Source organism: Phaethon aethereus, assembly GCF_964289735.1.
Source record: "Phaethon aethereus genome assembly, chromosome: 1".
NCBI lineage: Eukaryota > Metazoa > Chordata > Aves > Phaethontiformes > Phaethontidae > Phaethon > Phaethon aethereus.
In genome coordinates, this window is record NC_138575.1 from 75,175,363 (window position 1) to 75,188,149 (window position 12,787).

The window sequence follows — 12,787 nt, forward strand, 5'->3', positions numbered from 1 at the left end:
GTAGGGGCGGGGCGATACCGGCAGGGAGCAAGCGAACGGCGCGGCGGGGCGCCCTGGGACCCTGCCACCGGCGGGGAGGGCGGAGGACTACCCGCTCCCGTCCCTGCTCCCTGCGGTCGCTCATTAGTGGTGACCCAGTAAGTAGCGCATGCGCCCAGGTGCCGTTCCCTCCCCGCCGAGTTGCGTCACGGCGCGCGTGCCCCGCGGATATTGCGGCGCCGGGTCCGGGCAGCGGCGCTGGGCATGGGCAGGCAGCCGCAGACCGTTGCTCGCCGTGGCGCATGCGCGCCCGCTCCCTCCCTCCTCCCCCCTTCCCCCCCCCCCGTACCGTGCCGCTCCATGGGACACGCGCTGTTGTTTTCTCCCTGCAGCCGCGGGGAGCCGGAGGCGGAGGAAGATGCCGGGGAAGCTGAAGGTCAAAATCGTGGCGGGGCGCCATTTGCCGGTGATGGACCGTGCCAGTGACCTGACCGACGCCTTCGTGGAGGTTTGCGGGAGGGGCGGGCGGGAGGGTGTGTGAGTGGCTCCGCCGGCGCGCGCCTCGGGCCCGCGCACCTGCCGCCGGGCCCGCGCGGCTGAGGCACCTGCCGAGCCCCGCCGCGGCGCCCCCGGGCGGGGAGGGGCGCACCTCCCGCGGCCGCGCTGCGGGTACGGGTGCCGCCGCCGTCGTCACCTACGCTGCCGCGGAGCGCTCCCCTCAGCAGCCCCGCCCTGGGGCGCGCTTCGTGCCTCCGGGCTCGGCCGGAGAGAGCCGTCCTGTTGGCCGGAGCGTGGGCCAGCCCCTGCCAGAGCCAGGTGGGTGAGCGTGTCCCGCAGAGGGACTGCGGCAATGGCGAGGAGTACCCTGAGCCCGTGTCCTCAGCCGCAGTTCCTGGTTTACCCTTGGATGTGATTTTTAGCCGACAGCCATGTGGCATTTGAATGGCATTTTAGAAATATTCTGCTCTTTTTCAGCCTCTTTTGGCTGAAGGTTGTTAATGAATGGCTCTTGTTGACTATGGCTGCCAAATGGGATCCATTTCGGGATTCGATAGACCTGTTGTAAGCAGGATGCAGAAGTAGTAAAAGCATGTTGAAGTCATTTGTATCTCTGAACGTATGAAGTGCAGAGTGGTTGTACAAGCTTTACTTCTAAGGCCAATATTAATATTTCTATTTAAAGTATTTGAAATCCTAAAATATTTTAGAAGAGGGTTTCCATTGGACAAATATTAAATATTGTTTACATGTTTAAACCACTTTGTTGCACCAAAAGCATCTAGCCTCAACGTTCTTTACAATCGTGTAGTTAACAGGCAATATATAGGGCGTTTCTCAGGAAGGGGTTGTAAAGTTGACGTGGTCCTTCTGTTTTATGATTCATTATTTTCAATATGCATAACTTAAAACATTTCAGTAACATTCCATAGATTCGTGAATCATACTCTCGGAAAAAGCAAAGAGGTCTTTAAATATGAAATGCTATGTAAATGCATACTTATACTACAAATAGTAATTGAGGTTGCTGTAATACTGGAATTAAGGTAGGAGGACAGAATGTCTTTCTAGAACTGTATAAATGGACAAGTCTGATAATATTAATATCAAAACAAATTTTGTATATATAAGTCCTGATTTGTTTTGGTGCTTAAAAAATTAATTGACATTGGACACTAAGTGCATTGCTTAGTGGGACAGTAAATTTGTAATAAAGTGAAAATGTATTTCTCATGTGCTTTTCAGTGGAGCTGAAATAGTACACAGTTCTATTTTATTACATGAATGACAATAATTTAACTTAATATTTTAGTGTTTGGTTTCAGATCTTTCATCAGTCCGTTTTTAATTTTTAAGCATTTCTCTTGTAATTTTACATTTGATTAATAGCCTACAGCAACTTGCTGCATGCTACTAGGAGTCAGGGAAAACAGGAATAGGAAATACAGTTCTCTGATGATTTTCATTTGGCCTGTTTTTATGCTGCCTTGAGGAGAAACAGCTCTCCTCCACAGTTGGTCACTTGTTTCCAACCCTGCTCCATCTGTGCCAACCCCACAGTCTGAGTAGCTGTGTAGCAAAATAGATTTGGAAATTCATCTGGTTAAAGACTAGCTTAGCAAAAAAGGAAAACGGATTTTTTCAGAAAGATCAGTTTGTTTAGCTGGGTTAATGTGCGGTTTCATGAATGTCTTGGCACAAATAAGGCTAAAGAAATATGTAGATGGGGCCTTGGTTTTAAGAGTGTTACTTAGAAAAACTGTAGGAACTACCCTTTCCACATGTGGAGTAGGGAAGGCAGCAGGTGAGATTTACGTCAAAATAAATTGAGCTTGAAACTTGTGTTTTTTAGTGTAAGGTTGCTGAAAACCTTAACAAAACATTTTCACTTAAAAATGAAAAGGTGAAGTAATGTTAAGGTGCTAGTTGATTACTAGCCTTTCGTTTCCTTGCTAAATTTTGTAATATAAATCTAGAATTAGAAAAGAAAATAAGACTTTAGAGCTTTTACTTGGATCAGGTTATGCGTAACTTGGACTTCACCAGCATGTGTGATCTGGAGCGAATTAGCACTATTTCTTCTGTAATTGTGCTTCTAAATTTGTACAGCGGACAGCAGCATAGTGCTTGATTATCTCTACTAGCTTTAATGACCTAGCTTGACTAGTCAGGAGAAGTTCAGTTGTAGCTGCCTGGGGCTCCAAGGAAACTAATTTACTCCCTAGATAACATGTAAAAATAGGTTGGGTGGAGCTCTGGGCCGTTGCGTCTTGGCAGCTTCTGGTATCTAAGGTATCCCAGTTAGAACTAGTGTCAGTATCATTTTATTACACTGCTTAGTGTGATGAATACACATTCGAAGTGGCAGTGCTATTAATTTTCTGTATGCACATAGGCTCAATCCACCTTTTGATAGCTAGATGATTTTTTACACTGATTGCTGTGGTTTCATACTACTCTGGCTTTTAACTTTAAAGCTTGCTTTGAAGTAACTTACTTTCAAAAAGCTTTACTGTTCATCAAATCAAATCAGGACCCCACCGTTTCTTTACTTGTTTCTTTGGTCACAAATGCTGTACAGAGTTCTGTTGACTGAGGTACCTATGGTTATATATACAGAGCTCAGTGCAAACTCGTAGTCCAGTTCCGCAGTGCTTTAGGCTTTTTAAATTAACTGTGTGTATTTAAGCAAGTGCAGAATCTCTCTAGGGTTGGGGTATGCACCTGTGCAAAATAATCACCATGTTACTGAAACTTACAAAGTGGTTGTTTAATACTTTCTTAGGGAAAAGTGTTTGTAGCAAGTGTTTATAGCAAAAAATCGCTCTACAGTTTTTGAAAGCTAAGCCTAAATTTAGGCTCCAAAATCCATTTAGACTTTTAAAAAGAAAACGGTATTCAAAATCCACAACTGTCTTCAATTGCAGCATTTCTTTTATATCACCACACTCATAATTTTCTTAAGAATTTTGAATGAATTAAAAAACATAACTTTGGGTATTTGTAAGTACCGTCAGATACTTGGTATGAGTTGGACTACTAAATATTTTGAGAGGCAAGTTTGTAAACGATTTGGAATGAAAGCTGCAGTGAAATAAAGGCTCTTGCATTGTGCCGATGGTTTCTTGATGTATGAGGCATCACAGAAATTCAGTTTCACTTTAAAAAAAAACCAAACGAAACCAAAACAAACAAACAAACGAAAAAAACCAGCCACAAAATGGGGTCATCCTGGAATAGACTCCTGTGGAGACCAAATGGAGATTCCTGAAATAGGCTTTTATGTGGTTGAGGGTATATTAATCAATAGAAGCATGGAGAATATTTAATCTTCAGTAACTGGAGGCTACAGGGATATATATAGAGAGAGGTATGTATATAGATGTATAGCCCCTCTTACCTTTTTGCCTGTATGCTTTCTGGACTTTTCTATATTTTAAGAGAGGAGTAGAAACTGATAAGGTCTTCCCCCTTGCTGCTCTTGAATTTACTGGTATGTGTCCCGCATATCAAGGTTGCAGTTAATGGAGATGGTTTCAGTTATTTTCAGGTGTATATCTGGGGAGATTTATTAAATTTAAGACATAAATTTACCAATGTTACCATTTTATTTCTGTATTTCTTCTCAAAATTGTCAATAAAGCTGATTTAGAAACCCTGGAGAGCACAGTAAAATAGGACATAAACTATCAATATATAGATAGAATACTTTTGCTTACAGTATTTCTAAACAGAAGGCAAAGAGAGTATACCAAGTGCCTTTTACATGGACAGTTACTTAATGATATATGTGAATCGATGAAAAAAGGAACTCTTACTGAAAAGAAAGAGATTTGTAGATATTATTGAAATACGTATTTGAAATTATTTGCATGTGTAGACTTAATGAGTTTCTAATCTTATTTATTAATAATTGAATGCTTGTATTTTTAGGTAAAATTTGGAAATACAACATTTAAGACAGATGTGTATCCCAAATCACTTAATCCTCAGTGGAATTCTGAGTGGTTCAAATTTGAAGTAAGTAATTTTTTAAGAGTATTCCTCTATCTGTATAGACACTCTGGTTTAGATGCCCTTAATGAATTAATTTAATTTCAGGCAGAAAATGAGCTTAGAGGAGTGAAATGTATTTCTGTTTAAATACACACAAAGCCCTTTCAGCAAACCTATCTGCAGTTAGACCTTGTTTGCTAAAGGTGTCTCATTGGCTTTTCAGGACTGTTTGTAAAGATAAAAGCTTGCCAGATTGGATCCAACTCAAATGCTATGCTGGGTAATACACAAAAAGACAAGACAGAGGTGAAAGTGGGGGGGAAAATGGCATTGTGGATTAGGCTTTCAGATTTCAGTGTGGGTATGCTTGGTTGTTTTTTTTTTTTAAAGGGGTAATTTTCAATAAGGAAAGTTAATTGGTATTTGAAATGTTACTTTAGGTTGCAAAAATAATGCACTTGACAGAGAAGAAAATGGAGAATTCCTATGAGAAAATTACAAAATAAAGAGCTTGGGCAACAACTGTCGGACACTTTCTTTTCCCATTTCCATATGTGATAATGAGGGCATTTAGCATTTCCCTGTAATTGCTTTCCAGGATCTAATTTGTTTATGTCCTTTGACATTGTGCCCTGAACGAGTGTTTACTTTTTTTTTTGCTACTGGATTTTTTTATTACTTTAAAAAAATAACTATTTACTAGGATTTAGAATAAATTAGTTGTTAAAACATTTGCATATATAGTACTGGTTCATTTATAGTGTTCTAAGATAATATCACAGTATAAACGTGTTTTTAACTATATGTACATGTAATGAGTGATGCAATAGCTGGTAAGGTTAGAAATATTTTAAAGCAGAAATGAAATAGTAAGGTTAGGCCAGTTATTAATCAACACAGAATGCCTGATTAAGAGCATTTCTTAATCAGCAATCCATGTGGATTAAGAAAGTAGTAGTGTGATGTGGAAATTCAATCAGTTTTCTTTTTTTATCTTTGAGTTCTTGGGGTCGTTTTTTGGGGGAGGGGAAAGGGCTGATCTGTGCAGAGAGTTAACTCTGTTCATTTAGAAAGAGGTTTTTTGACAATAACAGAAGTCTCAAAATTCTATCTTTCTGCATGGAAAAATGGATTTGGGAAAGAAAATAGCCGAACAGTAACATTGAGGGGGAGAGGGGAAAAAGAATTCCACATTTCAAGGAGTGGAAAAACAGTAACTGCTTAAGACATCGTAAATGTGTGCGTGTGTGGGTAGTTTGATCTTTTTGCAAGGCTACATGTTACAATTCTGCAAACACTTGCATGAGTCATCCCATTGCATTTGCCAAACCTGATTCTTGGTTTGCGATGTTCAACACAAAAAGTTGTAGAATGTCTATCTTTGTATGTCCTAAAAAATAGTTGACGTATCTGCAGATGGATTATTGCCTTTATTTAGGAAAATGCATTTCTGAAATTACTGAATTTTTACAGCAGGTTGTATAGAATGTCTTGTCTTTTAAGCCATGGACCATTTTGGAAGGATGAGAGCACCAATAATCATAACTTCAGAGTAGAATAGTCCTCTGAGGTGCTTTATCTTAAATTTTCTTTTTTTTTTAATGAAAAGTTTTTGTTGTAGAGATGAGTGGACAATCTAGGGAATGTGACTCAAATAATTTGGAATTTTAAAATGTGTAATCACTGTGATCTTGCTTTTCTATTCTTCTCTCAGTGATAACTCTGGTTCCAGGATCTCACCAGCTAGAAGGGCAAAATATAAACAAGTGAATGTGTTGTTTAGATAAAAGAAATAGAAGTTACAGATTTATCTGTGTTAAGTCAGCGTACATAACTAACTCTCTTCTTTTTTGCATTTGTTTTTCAGCAGCATTTCCCTGCATTTATTAAAAATACTCAGATTCCATGTTAATATTTGTTTCTAGGTAGATGATGAAGAGCTACAAGATGAGCCTCTCCAGATCACAGTTCTTGATCATGATACCTACAGTGCTAATGATGCCATTGGCAAAGTGTACATAGATATTGATCCTTTGCTCTATAGTGAAGCAGCTACAGTTATTTCAGGATGGTTTCCAATTTATGATACCATTCATGGTAAGATTTGCTAACTTAAAAGTAAAATAATGTTGTCTGGAGATGTAATCTTGTTCTTACAATCTTAACTTCTGTAAGATGTCTTCAGAAATTAGTAATAATTTTAGCCTTGGGAGCTGGAAAGCTACTTTTCTGGCCATTTTTTCCTTATTTCTGGCATGAAAATATTTCTGGCATAGTAGTTCAGACTAGTGCTTGGCAGAATGCCTACCACAGAACTTGTGACAAGTGGAAAAAATCTTCACATGATATTTAAAATAGTTACTGCAAAATTCAGATTAAAAAAAAAAAAGACCCAAACATACTTTTCCAATTACTATGTGTTTGCTAAAAGAATATACTTTTGCTGAAGTCACTTGGAGTGTGCCTTCCTGTGGTGCTGGATAAACTTCACTTTGAGGTGGAGGGACAGGATGTGACATCTTCAACAGAAGTGCAGGATAAAATTCCTTTTCCCTGCAGCAAGCATTCTCAGTGCTAGGTAGATTTCATCAAACATATCTTGAAGATATGAGAAGGTGAAGTTAATGTTATTTTTGGCTTTGATTTTAATGAAACACAGCTTTTGTCCCGGAAAGTCAAGGTCAGTTTACAGCAATTAGCTGGCTGCTTGAATACCTTATTGCAGAACATGTATGTGTTTGTCATTACTACCCTTGTTCATTATCAGTGTGAATTAAATGACCTAACTATGTTAAAAACTAATTATAAATCATTGTTGGGAAATAGTGGCATTTGCTAGATGATCATCGTAACTGATGCAGAGTATTTTTTACATTTAAAACAGTTATATTGAGGAGGTGTTTTTGAGAAATATTGCATGTATTTTTCTGACTTATCCTTTTATTCTATTCACATTTTCCTATCGTACATTTTCTTGTGAAGTGAACTAAAAAAAATGTTTTTTGCACCTCAACATGATTATTTGTGAAAATATATGAACCTGAAGCACTTCCTGTTACAGGAACGGGAGGCTTCTTTCTATTGGCATTTTGGAAGATAGTGTTAGGTGACTTTAGTGGAATGATATCAGAGTTAGTCTACAAATCTAATGCTTTTGTTTGAGTGTCATATACTTATGTGATGAAGGCTTCTGAGGGCATTAGAGATCAGGCTCATCAAGACGTTTAGTCCTCAATATGTCAGAATCTATAATATGTGAAATGATTTTGTTACTGGGTGGGGAAAAGGAAGAAAAAGCTCAGAATAGGGGAGTACAAAAATCGAATGGATGTGTGTTGAGGAGATACTCCCTTATTAGCAAGGTTTAATTGTGGCCAAAAATTATGTTTTATCTAAAAAGTCTGTAATACCTTACTTTTTGTATATTTCTTTTTATAGTCAAAGTATTTTACAAACATTTACCATGCCACTTTGTGGTTCTGGAAAGAACCATAAATTGTCTCATTGGATTGAACTTCAGAGAGTAGCTTTGCTGCAATTTTGAAACAATTTCAGGGAGAAATGTAAAGATTTTTTGATGTTGTTTAGAGCTTTTTCATGTGGACAGGACTCAGGTGGTGTCTCTTCAGCAGACCCGAGAGGCAAGGAAATGTCTTCCTGCTCCTCTGGCCCAGCTGAGCGGTTCTAGCAAGGTTAGAGTACATTCTTTGCAGAAAAACTAGCTCATTGGTAATAGAAAGTGCATTAATTACTAATAATAGGGAACAATTAATAGGGTTAGCTTTGTATTTGTTTCTAATACAGCTTTTCATTTTTCATGTTTTTTACTGATAGGTATACGTGGGGAGATCAATGTGGTGGTGAAAGTAGATCTCTTCAATGATTTAAACAGATTTAGGCAGTCATCCTGTGGAGTCAAATTTTTTTGCAGTAAGTAGAGGAAAAAAGTTTATTTGAACAGAAAACTTCCCCCCTCTTCTTTTCTTTCGTTACCTATTCAGTCAGTTTCCCTTCTGTCGCCAGCTCATTGCATAAGCCGAGTGATTATGCTGAAGCCAGTAGCAAATGCAGAAAACTGTTCAGATTGCTTTTATTTTTTTTTAATGATTTTTACTGTTCATATTTCAAACAATGTAAATAACTGACTTTTCCCCCCTCATCTATCTTAAGTTGCATTTCAGTGCATGTGCACATGCACATTGTGTTATTTTGGGTGCACATCGTGTTAGAGGCACAAAGTAAAAAGGTTTCATGATGGTACATGTTGTAACTGATACACTGGACAGTCATCTTATCAGTGTTCCAGGGTCTCCCAAAACAAATCTGCTTGGGTGTGTTCACATTTTACCAGAAAATCATGTGGATTACTCTGGAATCATTCACATCACTTTTTATGTGTAATTTTATGTTTTTCTTTGAATTCGTGGCTCGAAGACTGATGCCTTACATATTTTATATAATTTTTTTTTTTTTTTAAACAGCTACATCTATTCCTAAGTGTTACAGAGCAGTAATAATTCATGGGTTTGTGGAAGAACTTGTAGTTAATGAAGACCCAGAATACCAGTGGATAGACCGAATTCGTACGCCAAGGGCATCGAATGAGGCTAGACAAAGACTTATTTCACTGATGTCAGGTATTAAACAAAACATGTAGGCTGTAATGGTTATTGCTGCTTTTAAAAATATTCACCATTTAAATAAGTGACTTGCTTAAGACAAGTTTGTATCTGATTTTTGGTATTAATTGTGTCTAGTTTTTTACTTCAGTGTCTTTTGTTTCTGAAGGCTCTGTTGTTCTAACTGATGACCAGTATGGCTGACTTTTCCTGTCCCCCCCCCCCCCCGCGCCTTCTCTGCTTGTTTTGGGGGTTTTTTATGCCTTCTTGGTGAGGCCATGCTGCTGTCTAATTTGCTGGTTGTTTTTAGCAAGGTCAAAGAAATCTGTGGAACTTCTTGAAGATGCTCTTAATCCTTATGAGGAGTATTACCAGAATTTTGACTAAAGCAATTAAAATAAGGAACTACCCCACCCTCTTTGAACTACTTCAAAGTATGTGAAAAAAATATACACCATCTCAGATACACTGTGTATTAATACTTACGTTACTCATCCCATCTTTTCGAAGTCAAGATCGGTTCGTTGTTACTCAAGCATGCTTCTGTATTCCCTTGCATCAATTTTGCAGGACATACCTGCAATTCCCGAAGAGACAGTGATTAGTCAGTTGATGTTTTGACAGTATGAAGTATCTTCAAAGGTTTTTTTTCTTTTTTTTGTGTTACTGATGCTTAAAAACAGCAATTGTGAACCAAGATCCTCCTGTTTCAGTGCCAATAGAACAGAACAAAACACCCTACTCTAGAGTACTTGCACACGAAGACAAGAGACAATCAATAGAGGTGGACAATATTGAAGGTGTAAGGAATACAAAGAAATTATGAAAAATAGCCACTAGAATGATAGGCAGTGGTTTCAGTTCTGTAGTGGGCTCTTAATGTTGTCAGGTTTCTTGTAGATACAGCTGTGTTTTAAGGAAGATACTAAAAGAAAAAGTGAGTTGGGTTTTGCAAGCATGTATGGAGATCTTTAGTAAGTGGGACACCATGAAAGAGATCGTGGAGATGTTACTATTTTCATTAGGAAAGCCAGCATGTTTTGAAGAAATATGTGAAAAAACAATATGGTCACGACATGAATTTAATTTTTATGATGTTTTTAATACAGCTTCCCTGGTACATCCGTTTACAGGATTAACATTTGCATATATCTTGCCTTGCATAAATAGTGAAGCTGGATAAAGCAGCATATGGGGAAGTATTCTGCTAGATTTTATTAATATCTTTATTCATGGCAGTGGTTAAGAGGAAAAAACCCAAATGACCTCATAGCAATACTGTTTCCTGTCATGTAATATAGTGCTTCACATTGTGGTCATTGTTACTGGTGGCCACACTAAAGAATCATGAAGAAATCTGTAACTTCTGAGAATGACCCATGCTGTTTCCATGATCTCTGTTACATTATGTGTTGTATATGTAAAAAAAGAATTCGGTCTCAACCTTGGCTTTAATGGAATCCATAGGAATTTTTACTCAGCTAGAAACTTTCATACTTTACCTCATAGATTTTTTTTTCAAGACCAGTACGGGCCTAATTTCAGCCTCTGTTGAGTTTAAAATAGGAACCTGTTCTGGTAATTTTAAAACCAAGCTTCTAGAAAGCAGCAGTGATTGTTTCATTCCACTTGATTTTTTTTCTTTTTTAACATAATTGACATTGGGACTGTTAGGCCATCCTCTGTGACAGTGAGGCATTTTCAGTTTGTTAACAAAGAATTTTGGAAATCTTTCATTTTCATCTGAAGAGAGATGCTATTTTCCACCTGGTATTACCAAGGCTATCTAACTACATAGATCATTTTTAAATGTCCTGCTAAGTAAGCATTTATGGCAGACCATTGTCTTAGAATTACAGTCTTTCAGTCTTTGTGTGCAGTTAATAGAGGAGAAGAGGCATTTTGGTATCATGTTTTGTTTATTTGGTGTTACATTTTGTAGATAAGGCTGCCATATTAAAGACTATTAATTTACGAAGAACAAAAGGTATGGATTAGGTTGAAATATGCTTAAATAAGTTTGTAAATAAAAAAAAATACAGATGCCTCTTCACATGGATTTGAGAGATGTTGCATTGTTCTGAACTGTATGAAGGAGTATTTAGAAACTTAAGTGTGTTCCAGTACACATCTTGACCATCTCTTTCTCTCTATATAAATAAGTAAAAAAGGGAAAAATTAGTGAAAATAAAACCCAGACAAAAACATTTGTGAAATAACATGTTGTTCTGGAAATCAGAATAGATTTGGAAAAAAAAGGAAGAAAGCTCTGCAAATCATGAATATCGCACTATGTTACAGGAGGCAGAGATTGTGACCAGCTGCTTGGCATAATTATGTAAGATTAGATCTGTTACCTGTTTTACTGACTTGGTTGGCAATTCCAAAAGCAGAGGCCAAAGACCACAAAAGAGAATAAGGAAAGTTCACTGCAGTTATGAGCTCTTTAACTTTTGTTTTGTAGGTGAATTGCAAAGGAAGATTGGCTTGAAGGTGCTTGAAATGAGAGGAAATGCTGTTGTTGGTTATTTGCAGTGTTTTGATTTGGAGGGAGAGTCTGGACTAGTAGTGCGAGCCATAGGAACAGCCTGCACGTTGGATAAATTAAGTAACACATCAGCTTTTTTACCTGCATGTAACTCCCCATCCAAAGAAATGAAGGAGTAAGTATGAATTAATAGTTTGTAGGGAAACAAGTTTCACCTTCTTTTCATACTCATTCAGTTTTACATAACTGGTGTGATTTCTTTTTTTCCCCAGAATTTGTTTTTCTTTTGTAGTTTTATTTGTCTGCAACTCAATTTATATTCCACAATTTTGAAATGTTTTAGGTTGGATTACTTTTATTTCTTTAGAAGCTGGAGTGGTAATCCTTACTTAATATGACTTTTTTGAATTTATATAGCAACAGTTTTATGTATCCTTGGGTTGTGATCCACCAATTTCCTAACTAATAATTAGTTTTGCCTTGACTCTGTGTTTGTAGAGTAAACATTTTCGTGAGGGCTTCTTATGATGTACCTTCTGTTCAAGATTTTCCAAGTTCAGTACAATCTGGTTTGAGCATTTATGCTGCGCATATAAGAAAAGATAAACTTTCAATTCGGGCAGTTCTGTCAGTGATTAGAGAATGACCCTGGAATAGTCTAGTCTTTTCTTGTGTGGTTTGCTTTTTTACTGTTGCAAAACAAGTAGGACTATTGCAAAACAGGTAGAGTTAAACAGTGTACTTGCAGAGAAAACTTTTTATGAGAGGTAGAATTTCTTGATCTTTGTTATAGCTACTGCAGCACCAAATACAGTTTGAATGCAGTTTTTTAATATGCATACAAATTAATAGAAAAATACTTGCAGTATTCCTCAAATTGTTACTACTTTGTTGCTTCAGTAAATTATTTATTTTCTGTTTGGTAGAGTGATCCAATTTCTGGAAGGAAAAAAAAAAGTGCCAAAAAGTATACCACTTATGCTATGTTTCCAGACGTATTACTTGAATTAGCCATTTTCATTAACTTGAACTGTTGCATCATTACAATAGCGATAAGGCATTTTTGTTGTGCTGGAATTAGTATGCTCTGACTTCTCAAAATTACTGGTTTCCATTTCAAATCATATCTTGTTTATCTTGTCTTAATCAAAAGAGCTTCTGGATACAATGCAGCACAAAATAAGTGGTGATAGAAGTATAAAACGTG

General features: G+C 37.6%; 1 protein-coding gene across 1 annotated transcript in view; it reads left to right on the plus strand.

Annotated features, from left to right (window-relative positions):
- Window positions 1–397: 397 nt before the first annotated feature.
- The window catches only part of C2CD5 (C2 calcium dependent domain containing 5), a gene marked incomplete at both ends in the record, with an annotated part of 65,767 nt that continues 53,377 nt past the window's right edge, over window positions 398–12,787 (plus strand). The window contains 6 exons of the mRNA XM_082013883.1: window positions 398–487; window positions 4,411–4,497; window positions 6,399–6,570; window positions 8,308–8,403; window positions 8,955–9,110; window positions 11,557–11,755. Of these exons, the coding sequence (XP_081870009.1) occupies window positions 398–487; window positions 4,411–4,497; window positions 6,399–6,570; window positions 8,308–8,403; window positions 8,955–9,110; window positions 11,557–11,755 (800 nt within the window). The remainder of the gene's footprint in view (window positions 488–4,410; window positions 4,498–6,398; window positions 6,571–8,307; window positions 8,404–8,954; window positions 9,111–11,556; window positions 11,756–12,787) is intronic.